Here is an 18678-nt window from a genome sequence, read left to right as displayed (position 1 = left end):
TAGGCCTAAATTCTACTCTAGTCTGGGATGCTGGTGCTTCATTACAGATCAAATATATTAAAATAAAGAAATGGGGAAGGTAAATCTAACATCCAACAGAAGAAGAAAAAACACCACGCGATCGTTTAATGGTGCGTGCATTGTTATTACATTGTTATTACATTGTTATTATTTATGAACAGAATAAAAAATAAAAAAATCGCGCTCAAAATGTGACGAACACTCCCACTTTTTTTTTCTCCGGTTTAACCGCTACATTCACATCACGTGGTAGACGCCGCTGCACGGAGACAGACGACAACAGCCGCTGAAATAGCAGATTGAAGGAAGATAGTCTCTTGGTAGGGTTGAGGGATATTAACGAAGGAAATGGGAGTAGAAATTGAGACAATAACCCCGGGCGATGGTAAAATATGTTTATGCATATCTTTAGCTCAAGATTTCTGATGGATTTCCGTTAATTCATTTTAATTTCCACACAAAAAAATGCAGCTTCTCTTAGTCTTCTCATGCGGTTATCCTGTTTTAGCGTCGCATCGTCTTTTCATGCCCGTTATCCTGTTTTAGCGTCTCTTCGTCTTTTCATGCCAGTTATCCTGTTTATCTATGGCTTTTTCTCCCACAGGAAGGACCTTCCCTAAAAAAGGACAGACGTGCGTGGTGCATTATGTTGGTGAGTTTGGGAGATTCATTTCCAGTGTCTGTTTGAATGCAAGCACCAATGCAAATTCCCTTAAATCTCAGGCCACAACCTTGGCGATTGAGTGCATTTTTTTTGTTTCAATAGTAATATTTTCATTCAGGGGAATTTAATTTGGATGCAATTGAAAATACATCTTTAGCTCTGGCCACCCAACAGTGTGTTTGTTGCGTTACGTCTTTCAGTACAAGGGAGGCAGGTGGCTTCTTCGTATTGGAATGCGGTTATTACTACATTGTATAAATTGAGCAACATTGTAACATCGCGTGCGAAGTCAAGACTACTTTGTTACAATGTAGCCACTGGACACTTCATAGGTGATTACAGTAGGGTAATATAACATGCAGGTAGGTGTCTGTGTTGAGCGTTCAGACGTCGGCAGCTGCAGGGTTCAATCCGAGGTCGAGACAGCGAGGGATTTAAACGCAGTCTGATACCCTGCCTTTGTTGAAGTTGAGGGGATTGGTGACGTCGGATAGAACTGAGTATTGCTGTCTGATGTCTTTTTATGGACCCCCCCCCCTTTCGTTGTAATTGTTTACTAATGAGTTAGTGTGTTACTGTAATAGTTGCAGGGGTTGTTATATTTTAGAATTTTCTCAAATTTTCTCCATACGATGTAGACTATTCAATTGTCAGCTATCTAGTTGTAGGATAGCTGCTATTGTAGTCCTAACACTCGTATTGGATTATCATGTAACTTCTATTATACTCAGATTCATGCATACACAACATATTTACACCACTGGCAAGATGCTACATGTTTTACTACGTTTGCTATAGCAACAGTAGTTTTTTTTTCCACTTTATGATTTCCTGCCAGAAAATGATATTTTCCTGTTATTCATGTGTGAACTGTACCCCCATGCAATAGCTGGTGCTTGAGTTAAATCACTGAGTTAAATCACTGAGTTAAATCACTGGGGAAGCTAAGCCAGTAAAAAAAGTCATATTTACAACCTGTGATAATTGTGTTGTTTGCTCTATAGCCCTTAGTTCATACACCACTCTGATATGCAATATGGCCGAGACAACAAAAAAGACAACAGTCACAGTGGTGGAATAAATTAGACTACGCATATACTTGTTTCATCACAATACCAGAAAGCAACACATGTCCCGGTGTCCACAAAAACAAATATTGCATGTAACAAATAGTTAAATGACCTACAGCATGGTCCATCAAGTGAATGTTTTCTACAGTTTACAGTTTACTAAACAACCATTTACACTTCAACATGAAAACGTCGTCAAATCAACTAGGCTATAATACAGTGAAAACAAATGGAAAGATACGAAAGACAATTTAGTCCAATCAATGTTGCTAATTTATCATGTGACTGTCCATGGTACAGCTTTCTCTCTCTTTCGCTCTGTGTGTGTGCGTGTGTGTGTGTGTGCATGCAAGTTTAAAAAAAAGTTGACTCGCCATACTTGTAGACTAGTTGAATGACAACGTCATTCTCCTCTCTTTCATATATAGTTTTTAGTTTTTGTTGTCATAGGCTACCTAGCTAAAATGCTTGCTAGCCTAACTTCCTTGCATGGGCAACAATGAACCAGCTAGATTAACGTGAGACTACTAGACTACATATTGCATTTCAATCATCTCAGGCCCGTGGCTCAATATATGAATTTATGGTTAGATCAGAATCACCATCATTGAGTCCAAATCTCCATCCATTTATTTATTTATTTAACTAGGCAAGTCAGTTAAGAACATATTCTTATTTTCAATGACAGCCTAGGAACAGTGGGTTAACTGCCTGTTCAGGGGAAGAACTACAGATTTGTACCTTGTCAGCTCGGGGGTTTGAACTTGCAACCTTCCGGTTACTAGTCCAACGCTCTAACCACTAGGCTACCCTGCCGCTCCAGGACTTAGGAAAGGGCTTATTTAGCAAGCTAGCTACGGCAGGACAACGACACAAGCAGACCAGGAACGGACAACGTTTTTCTGACAACCTTTTGCTTTGGATGTGATTTGATTGGTGTAAATCCAAACTGACCTCCTTTTGGGGGACATTTTGCATGTGGCTGGACAACCGACAGTTGAGCTCAGCTTTTTAAAATGTATTAACGGAGGTGAAATGCTTGCTGGCATCAATCAATCAAATGCTGTGGCGGCAACATGTGATACTCTTTTGGTCCAGACAGCATCAGATACATGGGCTACAAATACTAAGACAGAGGGGGCGCTGTTTCCCTCGCTCTGATGATTTCTCCAGTGAGATTCAGCCATTTGCCAATTTTAAGGGAAAGTATGAAAACACAGAGAGATGAAAGATTAAATTATTTTATACTGTTTTTCTTTTTTTATTGGTCAAATATTTGGGGGAAGCCTGGCTTCCATTGGCATCAATGATTACACTCCTCTGCCCTCACGTAATGATGTCAGTCTCCTATTTGCATAAATCTGCTCCCTGACGGGATATTTTTGAGACTGTCAACAACGATAACGTTCGACGTCAAAGAAATTAAAACTGAAAAAGTTTTTGCATTATAAATTCCATCCCTAATAGATCATTATATTGGCCAACGCAGAGAGAGGGAGAGAGAGAAAATAAATAAAAATCTGGCCGCCCAACCCCGCCACCTCTGGGATTACTACTATCTATATCTTGCCCCCTGATGTTTCCGACAGCAGTGCACGCCAGAGATTAGCCCCCTCCTGGCCTGATTGGTGGTAACAACAACAGTACACAATGAACGCCTCCTCGGGATGGATTGCCGAGTGCAGACGCCCAAAATATGGCCACATTTTCCTGTCACTTTGCTGCCCACCCCCAGAGACAGCTGCAGGGCCTATTTCTGCTATCGGTGGAATCCCTTCATTTCCATTCAGGGATATAGTTTTACATTAGCTCAGCAGATATATTGTTAATGCTTCGTTAACTGTCGGTTTTGTCCCTTGTTGTGTTGCATAACAGTAGATATGGAAGTAGACCGACAAGAGCCACAGGATGTACGTCTTTCACCCTAAGTGTTCGTCTGCCTGCTGGAACTCAAGTTAGTTTGGGTTTTAGTACAGGAATTGCACCCCTAGTCCAGTTCTGAAATGATTGCGTTGAAACGTAACAAGACATGCCACCATCTCTATTACAGATTGTCAAAATAAATCCTCTCTGCCTCTCATTTCCTCCTTCTCAGGCTCTCTGACGGATGGACGCAAGTTTGACTCCTCCCGTGACAGGGACAAGCCCTTCAGGTTTAAAATAGGAAAACAGGAAGTGATCCGTGGCTGGGAAGAGGGAGTTGTGCAGGTAGGTGTACTGTGCAGACATTTCTGGTGTCTGTCTGCCCCTACTTCTAGGAAGTACAGGAGAAGGGTTTTTACAATGAAATTACCACGTCCTTGTAACGGAGAGGTTGCCATTTTTGCCAAAGCACAGAATGTCCCATCGGTGTATTTCTTTGCTGTGCATGAGCCCTCGGGCAAGATTATCCAGAGCAAAAAACATTTATTTTACTCTGTGAATTGAACTGTTCCAGGTACCACCGTCTCTATCAGTAGGAACATAATGACCTTCATACATAGTATTTCTCTGAACATATGACATGCTTTGTGTGGGCTATACAAGACGGTTTGAAGTATTTGCATAAACCTTTACATTAGTTTCACTGTTACTAGGGCAGTACACACAGTCCGGTCTGTTTGTTGTACAGCTCTGTGATGTGTAGCTGCAGCAGATTGAAAGGGAAATGTGTGCAACAGGAGAGAGAGACTGAGGCATTGTGTTGTACTTCAAAGCAGTTTGCTGGGCTTTTGCCAGGAGGTTGATTACATAATATTCTTATCAAGGGCGACAGATGCGGTGAAGAGACGTGCCCGTATTAGTCTTTGTTGTGTTGGCTAGACATTCTCCCAGCCAATGGCAGTTCTCCACAAGAGCCCTCAGCGTTTTCATCAGAGGCTCCACACTTACAGCATGACAAACCGCTCCCCCAATTACACAAACACACACTAAGCATCTGGTCTGGGGTCAATTGCTGCTTTATGTACAACCAAAAAGTGATGCATAAAATGAACACAATTTGAACAAAAAAAAGTTGTCAACAGTATCATAAAGTAAATGCTTCTTTCTGAAATAAAGCATAGAGGTTCTTCTTATCTGCTTATCTCAGTGTGGCTGTGCTTGACCTATTTCCCCCTCACTTCCTTGCAGATGAGTGTCGGTCAGAGAGCCAAGCTGACCTGCTCGCCTGACTTTGCCTACGGAGCAAAAGGCCACCCGGGGATCATTCCACCCAACGCCACCCTCATCTTTGATGTTGAGCTACTGAGCCTTGAATGAAGATTATTATTATTTTTTTGTAAGTACTTTTTTTGGAAGATTTTCTAAGTGTGTTTTTGTTTGTTATTATCCGTAGTTGAAATAATAGCACAAATGCATCTACAAGTCTATAGATTCAATCTAATCCCTTTCTCCTCTTCCTCCTCTGTCTTTGCAGGCTCCTTTCTACCTAGGAAACATGTAGAAAGGCTAAGAAAGTCTGTACTTGATTCTATAAGAGACCTGAGTCTATAATTCCACCACTTTGGTCATTATTTTATCCATATATACAAAATCTGCGTTATCAATGACTCAGTTATTTTGTTTTTCTTTAAAAACCTATGGGCCATAACCTTAAAACCTTACAAACCTTGATGTTTTTAAATCTTGAATTTTTAAATTGTGCTTTACTTTGTTTTGTGAAATTATTGGTTGTGCATGGTTATATGAGTAATGCAAAATACCAATGAAATATTAGCAGCGACATTCATCTCTTTTCAAGAGAACCTATTAGCAACATAGAGGGCTGGTGCTTGACGTGAAGCCTACCCGACGAACAAAACTAAGAGAATATGAAAAGTACATGTTTGCATCCATACCTCTCCCAGCTGAAAGTAGAACAAATATGAATAGATTTTTTTTTAGAGTTGTAGGGCTTAGTGTAATGTTGAGAGGCATAAGTGTAGTAAAATATTGAGTCATGGGATGTCTTAATGGTATAAAACAGGAACATTGTTTTGATATGTTGTATTTACCCAGACTAAATAGTGATGTTTTCTTTCATTTTGATTAACTTTATTAGGCGCTAGTGAGCATTCTGCACAGAGAAACCAGTACAGAAGAGAATGGTTGTATCATATTGCGTGTCTCTCATTACGAGACGATATGCAACCAATTAGCCGGTTCTGCATGTCCTACATAATGATATCCTGATCTATACGTGTCAAAGCTTTGCATTTTTATATTTTTGGTTGTTGTTGTTGTAGCTTATGTTTTTTTCCAAGTCAAATCTTTAACCCTGTTGAAAGCCATACATCTGTTATTAACAGTGATGGGAACCATATTGTATACGTACATTAATTGGAGTAGTGATGATTTTGAAAAGGGGGTTGAGGAATCGATTCAATTGTGACCTCCCCCACCTTATTTTGTCTCACAACTTGACATTATATATTTTTCAGATGCCATCTTTCTAAAATATGTGTATGCGACCAATACAATTTGACTTGATAACTAAGAATGACTTCTACTTTGACCTGTAATTGAATGGTAAATCTTTTTTTGGTCAGCGTCATTAGACTGACTCCACACTGCCTAAATAAAAATGCTGTGTTGTGGTAGTCAGGTGACGGAGACATCCATGTTTTGTATCACATTTAAAAGTCTGTTGAAATAGAGTTAAATCTAATGCATATAGAACATGTTCAGATGCTGGCCATCATTGCTCTTGATGTTACAGCTGTCTAGGCGCATGGCACAAATGCAGTCCTATGTACTGTGTATTTGTGTGCTGAGTTACATACGCAGGCACAACCAATAAATGTTTTGCAGTTGCAATAAAGTGCTCTCTACCTGCTTTGTGTGAAAGTCAATTTTTTTCTTAAATTACCGGGATATCTGGCATTAATGAGGTTGGGGTTATTAAATAATGTTTTTTTTTGTTGAAATGTTGTGTTGTAATTTTAGAAAATGTACATATCTGCAGTAATAGTATTATTTACCCGCCAGTGTTGTGATTGGCTGTGATATTCGCCTGTTGCTTTCTCCTATCGGAGCGGCCGCCGCGGTCGAAGCTGCTTAACTTTGTGCCTGTGTTATCTAGTGGAAATGGCTCTTTTCGTGGTTTGCTAAAATAATACACTGTTCGCTCAAAAACAAGCACTGAGTAATCGTGTAAGGGATCCTTGTACCATCTAAATCCCTGTGAAATGTATTTTTCAATAGCAAAACATTTTTGTTTTTACAGCTGTTTGAAACCGGTGAACCAAAACCGAAACTAAAAGGCTCACGCCTCACAATCACACCGAGTGTTTTGAATGTTGGTACACCAGAAGTACTGTACATTCATTTCAAATGGAACTTATCGAAAGTATGAATCAAACTGTATGTCTATACGGCTTACATAAATGGTAGCAGAAGGAGAATGTTTTAACTTTTTGTTGCATACATATCCACATGATACGAGGCGCCAAGCCCGTGTCTCTGCCATGTTGCGGGTGAGGGGGAGATGTGTTTTTAATACAGCCTACTTAGTGCTGTTGCAATTCACCTAGCTTCAACATAGGGGAGACATGCTGAGACATTCTAGGTGTAGTGGCACCTTTTAAGTATCAAGGTGTTCAATTAGTGTCTGCTTTGCTATAGAAACCGAAGTGGTATCTCGGGATTGGAATAGGGTTTTATGGATCATCGTTCATATTCATAGAGATTAGAATATATATGAGCCATCACCCAGCAAGACGTAGAAGAGTGGCAAAGTTGCTCCACAGTAGTAGTAGTAGCAGCACTATGCCCCATTTTCCACTGATGAACAGTTACTGAACTAACAGAATTCACAGATTGTCTTTAACCACCTCATATCGCACAATTTCAAGTACTTGCGAAAAATCTTTAAAATGAGATATTCCTGACCATAGCTGCATGCTGTATGTATGTATTGCGTATGTATGTATTATCTATGTCTGCATTATGTATGTATGCACTATCTTTGTCTGCATTATGTATGTATGCATTATCTATGTCTGCATTATGTATGTATGCATTATCTATGTCTGCATTATGTATGTATGCATTATCTATGTCTGCATTATGTATGTATGCATTATCTATGTCTGCATTATGTATGTATGCCCTGAGACGGCAACAGCTGATGGGCGGTCATTGGTTGTGTCACCGCCTCTGATTGACTTGGGTTTTCTCGACCAGGACATTAGCGGTGACTCAGAATATCACTTCTCAACAGCGGTGCTTTCGTCCCAAGTACGAAGCAGAAAAAGGAGTATAGTAACTAAAAGTCGGAGGTTTTTTCTCCCCCCCCCTGAGACATTCACCATCAAAAACTTTTAAGGTGAGTTTACATATGTCCAACAATATTTCCCGTTAGCTAGCGTAGCTCTCCCGGTTAGCTTGCTAGCAAATGTATCGAAACAAAGGTGGTGATTGAACATAAGTGAGTAAAGTTATTCACCAGCGACGTGTTAGCCGAGATTGGAGGAATAAAGAAAAGAGTAACATCTTGTCTTGATACATTTAGCTAACTAGGTAACCAGTTAACCTAGGTATCTAGGTAACCAGTTAACCTAGGTAACCAGTTAACCTAGGTATCTCATCGTTTAGCCATAACTGCTTGTTACTTTGCTGATGAAAATCTGTAGCTAGCATATATATAGCTAACTAGCCAAGTTAGCTATAGCTAGATGCACTGTGCCTTCCATGTGGTTGTCTTTTATTATATGGTGTCACAGTGAGGCTATTCGCCTGGTAAGTACAGTTAACTGGCTAGCAAACTACATATTCAGCTACATACCTAACTAATGTTTAAACTATATTTGTTTAGAAATGTTAAGTAAATCTCAATGTTTTTGAAACCTCTGACTCATGACATCATGTGATTTCTTGACTCATGCTACACAAATGTCTGTCACACTAGAGAGATGTGTAAGTTACTGTAGAGCTCCCCCAAACAATTAGCCAGCTGTAGACCGTCTTAGCAAAATGTGTGATGTCTTATTAAGTATGAGCTGTATGGAATGTTTTAATTTTATTTTTTATTGAAACTTTATTTAACCAGACATCTAGGTTAATGTTTTGGGAGAATATCAACCATTCTGATTTAGAAGCGTATAGTGACCTAGGTCAGTCTAGTCACTGATCAGCTCAGACAGCACTGAAACAGATGAATGAATATGGATGTCAATGCTTTAGTTCAGTGTAGCTTTGTCCTGCGAAATAGCCATTTTAAATGACCATTTTATATCTAATACAAAATAAGTAACTTTTAATGTTGCAAATGGGTAAGCCATCTGTAAAATAAATTAAAAGTCAAAATTGTTACTACAAATGGTCATTTTAAATGGCCTAGTTGAGGGATGAAGCTAACTTCAGTACTGTAGGACTGCACAGAAGAACATTCTGAATGGGGTAGCTAGGCATATATTTGATCACAACTTGGTAAACACTGGTTGAAAACAAAGAGGAAGGTGAGTGAACATAACATGTCATTAGTTATAATAGTGGACCTTGTGATCATTGTCATAGTCTCTACCCCCCCCCCCTTCTCTGGCCGGTTGGGGTGGGGGGCACATTTCAAGGCACTTCCCATGTTTTCATTTGGTGTTCAGAGACATAATGGAGTGTGTGTCTCTCTCTCTCTCTCTGGTCTGTGAATTGGATGTGTAGTGTACAGTAGTATTGCCTTTAGTAATGTGATTGTTGGGCATGTTTAGCTTGGCTCAGTGATTGTGCTAAATGTTCACATGATGTGCTTTATTTTTATCACTTGTTTTTTAAACTTTGTAGTAGTGTCAACCACCTGTTAGTAGGAATGTGTTAGTAGGGTTATGTCTTTTCACAATTGTGTGTTGTCTTGTATGTTGTTCTTGTAGAGGAACAAGGATTTGGCTATTTTCATGGTGTGCGGTTTGACAGTGCTACACGTGTAGGAGTGAGTAACATTTGTATCAATGTTGTGGGATAGGGTGTATACACGTGTAGGAGTTTTTTTTTTTGTTCTCTAAGTTCGCTGTGTAGTTTTTTTCATTTCGTCGTGTGTGGGGGGGAGAGAACTTGGACATTGACACTGACTGTGGTCGACATGGTAGCAGTGTATCTTTGACTACCTCTAAGTTCCTGTTTCCTGTTCATGGCTTATCTTGTGATTTGTTCACAAAGTGGGATGCCACAGTGTATAATATAAAAAGGAACAGCATGTGACATGAACATCTCTCTTGTACTTTTCCTTTTCAACACCATTCTCAACAACACACTGGAGACACCAACTTATAAACAAACCGTCATTCGCAGTGATTCTGATGTCGTACCGGAAATGCGACCAGACCAGTTCATGTCTTCTCTTCTTCCTGGAATGACCCGTATGGCTCAGGTGACATCTTAACGAATGTACGCAAAGGCCTACGGCAACAATTTGATCAGAAGGACACCATAGCCAAAGGCCTGGTCCTTAAAGGCAAGGCTTGTATGTTTGAGTAGTTGAGGATGATGAGTGACTGGGCTCTTACTCCTCGGCATGGTAGGTGTCTACTGTAGACTCTGGGACAGTTTCACCTGCCACACCCTATAGTACAGCTGATCTCTATTTACTCTGTACTGGAAGTGTGTACTCTGTCATGTGATGCACTCTGTCATTCCCTCCCTCTCTCATTCCCTCCCTCTCTCATTCCCTCCCCCTCTCTCATTCCCTCCCTCTCTCTCATTCCCTCCCTCTCTCTCATTCCCTCCCTCTCTCTCATTCCCTCCCTCTCTCTCATTCCCTCCCTCTCTCTCATTCCCTCCCTCTCTCATTCTCTCTCTCTCTCTCTCTCTCTCTCTCTCTCTCTCTCTCTCGCTCTCTCTCTCATTCCCTCCCTCTCTCTCTCTCTCATTCCCTCCCTCTCATTCCCTCTCTCCCTCCCTCTCACCCCCCCTCTCATTCTCTGTCTCTCTCTTTCTAGTGGTTGTAAGTGAGCTTTTAGTTTCTTATTAACTCTGGCTGTAGGCCTATCTCTTCCAGTAAAAGGGAAACTGCCTCTCATCCTGTTTCTCTTGCTATTCCATTAGGCCTAGATCCATTAGTCTTGCTCCACCCTCAGTCCTGTGATTATGCTAGTTTTCCATGATAACTTGTGTGTATTTGTTTACCAGCTTTGAGAGAGCGAAGGCTTAGTACCAAAACACAGACCATATCAGCCCCAGTACATACTGTACATTGCCTTCAGAAAGTATTCATACCCAATGACTTAATTCCACATTTTATTGTGTTACAGCCGGAATTCAAAATGGATTAAATATACTTTTCTCTACACACAATACCCCATAATGACAAAGTTAAAACATTTTTGCAAATTTATTGAAAATGAAATGACATAAATATCTTATTTACATAATTATTCACACCCCTGAGTCAATACTTTGTAGAAGCACTTTTGGCAGCGATTAGAGCTGTGAGTCTTTCTGGCTAAGTCTCTAAGAGCTTTCCACACCTTTGCCCATTTATTATTAAAAAAAATCTTCAAGCTCTGTCAAGTTGGTTGACCATTTTCAGGTCTTGCCGTAGATTGTCAAATCAAAACAGTAAATTGGCCACGCAGGAACATTCACTGTCTTCTTGGTAAACAACTCCGGTCTAGATTTGGCCTTGTGTTTTAGGTTATTGTCCTGCTGAAAGGTGACCTCATCTCCCAGTCTCTGGTAGAAAGTAGACTGAACCAGATTTTCCTCTTGAATTTTGCCTGTGCTTAGCTCCGTTCCATTTCTTTTTTATTCTTGAAAAACTCCCCCGTCCTTAACGATGACAAACATACCCATAACATGATGCAGCCACCACTATGCTTGAAAATATGGAGAGTGGTACTCAGAAATGTATTGTATTGGACACTTTGTATTCAGGACAAAAGGTAGTTGCTTTGTAACATTTTTTGCAGTATTATTTTAGTGCCTTGTTGCAAACAGGATGCATGTTTTTTAATATTTTTATTATGTACAGGCTTTCTTCTTTTCGCTCTGTCATTTACAGTTGAAGTCGGAAGTTTACATACCCTTAGGTTGGAGTCATTAAAACACGTTTTTCAACCACTCCACAAATGTCTTGTTAATAAACTATAGTTTTGGCACGTCGGTTAGGACTTCTACTTTGTGCATGACACAAGTCATTTTTCCAACAATTGTTTAGACTGATTATTTCACTTATAACTCACTTTATCACAATTCCAGTGGGTCAGAAGTTTACATACACTAAGTTGACTGTGCGTTTAAACAGATTGGGACGTTCCAGAAAATGATGTCATGGCTTTAGAAGCTTCTGATAGGCTAATAGACATCATTTGAGTCAATTGGAGGTGTACTTGTGGATATATTTCAAGGCCTATCTTCAAACTCAGTGCCTCTTTGCTTGACATCATTAGAAAATAAAAAGAAATCAGCCAAGACTCCAGATTTTTTTTTATAGACCTCCACAAGTCTGGTTCGTCTTTGGAGCAATATCCAAATGCCTGAAGGTACCACGTTCATCTGTACAAACAATAGTGCGCAAGTATAAACACCATGGGACCACACAGATGTCATACTGCTCAGGAAGGAGACGCGTTCTGTCTCCTAGAGTACGTTGGTGTGAAAAGTGCAACTCAATCCCAGAACAACAGCAAAGGACCTTGTAAAGATGCTGGAGGAAACCGGTACAAAAATATTTATATCCACAGTAAAACGAGTCCTATATCAACAACCTGAAAGGCCGCTCAGCAAGGAAGAAGCCACTGCTCCAAAACCGCCATAAAATAACCAAACTACGGTTTGCAACTGCACATAGTGACAAAGATCGTACTTTTTGGAGAAATGTCCTCTGGTCTGATGAAACAAAAATGGAACTGTTTGGCCATAATGGCCATCATTATGTTTGGAGGAAAAGGGGGGAGGCTTGCAAGCCGAAGAAGACCATCCCAACCGTGAAGCACGGGTGGCAGCATCATGTTGTGGGGGTGCCTTGCTGCAGGAGGGACTGGTGCACTTCACAAAATAGATAGGCATCAGGAGGAAGGAAACTTATGTGAATATATTGAAGCAACATCTCAAGACATCAGTCAGGAAGTTAAAGCTTGGTCGGAAATGGGTTTTTCAAAATGGACAATGACCCCAAGCATACTTACAAAGTTGTGGCAAAATGGCTTAAGAACAACAACAGTCAAGGTATTGGAGTGGCCATCACAAAGCGCTGACATGAATCCTATAGAAAATGTGTGTACAGAACGAGCAAGGATCCTACAAACCTGACTCGGCTACACCAGCTCTGTCAGGAGGAATGGGCTAAAATTCACCCAAATTATTGTGGGAAGCTTGTGGAAGGCTACCTGAAACGTTTGACCCAAGGTAAGCAATTTAAAGGCAATGCTACCAAATACTAATTGAGTGTATATAAACTTATGACCCACTGGGAATGTGATAAAATAAATTATTATTCTCTCTTATTATTGAAATTTTAAAAAATAAAAATAATAAAATAAAAATAAAGTGGTGAAGCTAACTGACTGAAGACAGGGAATTTTATTAGGATTAACTGTCAGGTATTGTGAAACTGAGTTTAAATGTATTTGGCTAAGGTGTATGAAAACTTCCGACTTCAACTGTATGTTAGTATTGTAATTTGTGGAGTAACCACAATGTTGATGTTTTTCCTATCACAGCCATTAAACTCTAACTGTTTTAAAGTCACCATTGGCCTCATGGTGAAATCCCTCACGGTGAAATTTCCTTCCTCTCCGGCAACTGAGTTAAAAAGGATGCCTGTATCTTTGTAGTGACTGGGTGTATTGATAGACCATCCAACGTGTAATGAATATGTCAGCTTTAAAAAAAATATCCATCTACCAATAGGTGCCCTTCTTTGCGTGGCATTGGAAAACCTTCCTAGTCTTTCTGGTTGAATCTGTGTTTGAAAACCACTGCCCAGTTGAGGGACCTTACAGATAATCGTATGTGTGGGGTACAGAGGTAGTCGTTCAGAAATCACGTTAAACACCAATATTGCACACAGTCCATGCAATGACTTGTTAAATAATAAAAAATAAAAACATTTTATGCTCGCCATAACAAAGGGGCTGAATACTTATTGACTCAAGACATTTCATATATAATTGTATTTTTTTTTATCTCAAAAAACACAATTCCATTTTGACATTATGGGGTATTGTGGGTAGGCCAGTGACTCCAAAAAAATCTTAACTTAATCCATTTTAAATTCAAGCTGTAACATAACAAAATGTGGAAAAAGTCTAGGGGGTGTGAATACTTCCTGAAGGCCTTGTACCAGGTAGAAACCACCACAAGCTTCCTCAATAGGTTTCAGTGTTAATAGATGTAATGTACTTTCTTGTTTTTAGTTGATAGAAACTATTTTATGTTCCTTGACAAAATCTTTGATGTCAATGTTTTCTTCTTGATAGTAGACATCCGGAGATCAAAAGCCCAGCTCCTTGAGATTATGTTTCACTGTGTTGCTCGTTCAGTGACTGGGGACAAGGCAGCAGTCCAAACGGGCTGCAGGTTGAGGCTTACATAACATGTTTTTTAACTGATGGCGTGCCCTGGGGGATTGCTGTGTGTGAACAATGACACATTCTGCCTGCTGTATGTTTTGACTGTTACTTTAGAGTACAAACTGAAACTCTCAAATCAACCTACATTGTTTTACATGTCGAGGTTCGGTAACCTTGATGTTATGAAAATGCTTTTAGAACATAATAAAATATATATTTTTTCGAGCACCTAGCTCAGGATAGAAAGATGTGGCCTCGGCGCCTAGCTCAGCATAGAAAGATGTGGCCTCGGCGCCTAGCTCAGGATAGAAAGACGTGGCCTCGGCGCCTAGCTCAGGATAGAAAGACGTGGCCTCGGCGCCTAGCTGACTTTGGTCGACAGCTGTACAGTGTTTCCTCCGACACACTGGTGTGGCTGGCTTCCGGGTTAAGCTAGCAGTGTGTCAAGAAGCAGTGCGGCTTGGTGGGGTCGTGTTTCAGAGGACGCATGGCTCTCGACCTTTGCCTCTCCTGAGTCCGTACGGGAATTGCATCGATAGGACAAGACAGTAACTACCAATTGGCTATCACAAAAAAAGGGGTAAAAAAATATTATAAAATAAACCACTTGCAAACGTTTTTGAGCTCATTCAGCTGTAGGCTACATTAGTGTTTTTTCACATGGACAGTGGCATCATATCAACTGTTACTCAACATTAGCAAGCTAGCTGAATGCATGATGTCCACAATAACACTGCCGGTAGCTAGCATAGAATTACCGGGAGCCTCCTTCTAGATAGCTAGGTGTCTGTTCTGCAAGAGTTCGCTCCAGACATGTAGTGTTGCTAACAGTGTCCACTTTTATTAAATCAATTGCAGCTAGTTGTGAGTCTTTAGATTTTTTTTTTTTACCTTTTATTTAACTAGTCAGTTATGAAGTAGTGGGAACAGAACAGCCTTCTTCGGTTACAAAATGATGCTGCCAATGTCGCTAGGCTACCTAGCAAAATATCAATGGTAGCTGAGCTTGCCGTGGTTTCGGACTAGTTGGCTAGCTAGCCCACCTTGCACGGTGTGTATATATATATATATATTTTTTTTGTCAATTTATCGTTCATACCATTTTACCTGGCTAGTCTCTTAATTAACAGGATAGCCTTCTATAAAGGCACTTATTTTCATAATTTTTGTATTGTCAAAATTTCAAACATTCTCAATGAGGCTACAAACATGCAATCTAATCTGGGCTGCTTGTCAGACGAACCATTCAAGTGATGTCATTGATGACACGTTATCAAGATGGAGGCACGCAGTAGTCAGATGAGGCCATTTAAAAAAAAAAAAAAGGTTATAACATTAAATATGAGCTTTCGGCATTTTTAAGGGTAGGAACATTCTTCTTTATCACATTTTTCTTATCAAAACCACCTTAACTTACTACAGTCAGTTTCTAGCCTACATTGTTTGTTCTAGAACTCGCCCAGCCTACAGTATGTGGATAAGAAGGGTATCTCTGACTTGTTAGTTAGGTCTTTTATAGGGTGTTCTGACCACACCCACTTTTCAGCTTACATCACATCTTTGTTGCCGTTAGCTACCCTTCTCTCTCTTTACCGTCTCACAATAAGAAAAGGATGGGTGATTATGGGAAGGGGTCTGGAAGTGCAGAAATGGATCATGGTGGATTAGTGGTGAAAAACTTAAGCCTCAATTGAAAAACAGGAATCTCATTATGAGCTTTATGGCCTGGGAGTCCCCATGCCATGTGTGTCACTCTTTCAGAGCTGTGTATGGGCACGGGTCTATGGACAGACAGACAGACCGACAGACCGCTCTGTTCTCCAACCCTCTCTCTGTGTGGTCCAGAACCCCCCCCCCCCCCCCCCCTAATCCTGTCTTCCGCCACATTATTCTCAGCTAGTGATCTGCCATCAAAGGTTAGCAGTTTATGGGTGAGATTCTCTCTCCTTTGTATTGTGGTATTTACTCTTCTCATGCCAACATTGACAGTTTCCTTTGTGTTCTTCCCACAGAATGTCTCTGTATCCATCCCTCGAGGATCTTAAGGTGGACAAGGTCATGAAGGTAAGGAAAACCCAGTATCGGACAGAATACTGGACTTTTTTTAAAAAGTAGGCTACTCTGACCTCCCGGGTGGCTAAAACCAAATGAAAATCGACATTGTTCTTTGTTAAAGAGAGGAAGAAAAATACAAAGCTTCAGCCAAAGTGTTCTAGTGTCCATTATATTTTCTCTAGGCAGCAGGTAGCCTAGCGGTTAAGAGCGTTGGGCCAGAAACCAAAAGGTTGCTGGTTCGAATCCCCGAGCCGACTAGAGTGAAAAATCTGTCTGTGCCCTTAAGCAAGGCTCTTAACCCTAATTGCTCCTGTAAGTTGCTCTGGATAAGACCGTCTGCTAAATGACTAGAATGTAATGTTTAGTGACGTTTTATTTTCCAAATGTCAGTGTCTGTTACTCTGTCTAGGCTCCAGGTGTTCTAGTGTCCGTTACTCTGTCTAGGCTGCAGGTGTTCTAGTGTCTGTTACTCTGTCTAGGCTCCAGGTGTTCTAGTGTCTGTTACTCTGTCTAGGCTCCAGGTGTTCTAGTGTCTGTTACTCTGTCTAGGCTGCAGGTGTTCTAGTGTCTGTTACTCTGTCTAGGCTGCAGGTGTTCTAGTGTCTGTTACTCTGTCTAGGCTGCAGGTGTTCTAGTGTCCGTTACTCTGTCTAGGCTGCAGGTGTTCTAGTGTCTGTTACTCTGTCTAGGCTCCAGGTGTTCTAGTGTCTGTTACTCTGTCTAGGCTCCAGGTGTTCTAGTGTCTGTTACTCTGTCTAGGCTCCAGGTGTTCTAGTGTCTGTTACTCTGTCTAGGCTCCAGGTGTTCTAGTGTCTGTTACTCTGTCTAGGCTCCAGGTGTTCTAGTGTCTGTTACTCTGTCTAGGCTCCAGGTGTTCTAGTGTCTGTTACTCTGTCTAGGCTCCAGGTGTTCTAGTGTCTGTTACTCTGTCTAGGCTCCAGGTGTTCTAGTGTCTGTTACTCTGTCTAGGCTGCAGGTGTTCTAGTGTCTGTTACTCTGTCTAGGCTCCAGGTGTTCTAGTGTCTGTTACTCTGTCTAGGCTCCAGGTGTTCTAGTGTCTGTTACTCTGTCTAGGCTCCAGGTGTTCTAGTGTCTGTTACTCTGTCTAGGCTGCAGGTGTTCTAGTGTCTGTTACTCTGTCTAGGCTGCAGGTGTTCTAGTGTCCGTTTCTCTGTCTAGGCTGCAGGTGTTCTAGTGTCTGTTACTCTGTCTAGGCTCCAGGTGTTCTAGTGTCTGTTACTCTGTCTAGGCTGCAGGTGTTCTAGTGTCCATTACTCTGTCTAGTGATGTCTTCCAAATAAAGGTTGTAATGGATATGTGTCCAGCTGCATGTTATCGTACAGTGTGATGAATTCTTCCCTTCCAAAAAGAATGAGGTGTCTGTTCTTATTGGCATGTGCAAGCTTAATGTTGTTCTTTATCGAGGGGGGGTTAGGGTTACCATCATAGTCAGAGTTGTAGTATTGAGTTTCAGTCTGGGGGTACCATCATACTGTAAGAGTTGTATTGAGTTTCAGTGTGTGTGTGTGGGGGGGGGTTGTATTGAGTTTCAGTGTGGGGGCGTACCCTCGTACTATAAGAGTTGTATTGAGTTTCAGTGTGGGGGGGTACCCTCGTACTGTAAGAGTTGTATTGAGTTTCAGTGTGGGGGGGTACCCTCGTACTGTAAGAGTTGTATTGAGTTTCAGTGTGGGGGGGGTACCCTCGTACTGTAAGAGTTGTATTGAGTTTCAGTGTGGGGGGGGGGGGGGGGTACCCTCGTACTGTAAGAGTTGTATACACAGTGAGTTAGGACTGTGCACTAATTCCAAAAAGTTCTGGGAGACTAAAGTCCATGGAGAAGCATCTTTCTACGGCTGGCCATGCTTTCCACCTGGCTACCACTACCCCAGTCAACAGCTTTGCACCCCCCACAGCAACTTGCCCAAGACCTCTACAAATCAGCTGGGCTAGACAATCTGGACCCCGTCTTTCTAAAATGTTCTTCCGAAGTTGTTGCAACCCCTATTACCTATTACTAGCCTGTTCAACCTCTTTCGTACCGTCTGAGATACCTAAAGATTGGAAAGCTGCCGTGGTCATCCCCCTCTTCAAAGGGGGACACACTCTAGACCCAAACTGTTACAGACCTATATCTATCCTATCCTGCCTTTCTAAGGTCTTCGAAAGCCAAGTTAACAAACAGATTACCGAACATTTCGAATCCCACTGTACTTTCTCCACAATGCAATCTGGTTTCTGAGCTGGTCATGGGTGCACCTCAGCCACGCTTAAGGTCCTAAACAATATCATAACCAGCATCCATAAAAGACAATACTGTGCTGCCGTCTTCATCGACCTGGCCCAGGCTTTCGACTCTGTCAATCACCGCATTCTTATCGGCAGACTCAAAAGCCTTGGCTTCTCA

The 18678-nt window shown here is 41.1% G+C and overlaps 2 protein-coding genes across 2 annotated transcripts in view; both read left to right on the top strand.

Moving 5' to 3' along the window:
• The first annotated feature begins 54 nt into the window (after window positions 1-54).
• Window positions 55-6549, top strand: LOC115116435 (peptidyl-prolyl cis-trans isomerase FKBP1A-like). Its single transcript, XM_029644932.2, has 5 exons — window positions 55-406; window positions 626-673; window positions 3851-3963; window positions 4867-5014; window positions 5153-6549. Exons 1-4 carry the CDS (start codon window positions 370-372, stop codon window positions 4993-4995), a joined length of 327 nt encoding a protein of 108 aa, XP_029500792.1. The 5' UTR covers window positions 55-369; the 3' UTR covers window positions 4996-5014; window positions 5153-6549.
• A 1326-nt stretch (window positions 6550-7875) lies between these two features.
• Window positions 7876-18678, top strand: part of LOC115116436 (syntenin-1-like) — a 28564-nt gene continuing 17761 nt past the window's right edge. The window contains exons 1-2 of the mRNA XM_029644933.2: window positions 7876-8041; window positions 16229-16280. Coding sequence (XP_029500793.2) covers window positions 16230-16280 — 51 coding nt within the window. The 5' untranslated portion in view covers window positions 7876-8041; window position 16229. The remainder of the gene's footprint in view (window positions 8042-16228; window positions 16281-18678) is intronic.

Source organism: Oncorhynchus nerka, linkage group LG20 (assembly GCF_034236695.1).
Source record: "Oncorhynchus nerka isolate Pitt River linkage group LG20, Oner_Uvic_2.0, whole genome shotgun sequence".
Lineage (NCBI taxonomy): Eukaryota > Metazoa > Chordata > Actinopteri > Salmoniformes > Salmonidae > Oncorhynchus > Oncorhynchus nerka.
Note: the sequence above shows the minus strand (reverse complement) of the source record. Positions and strands in the feature narration are given on the sequence as shown.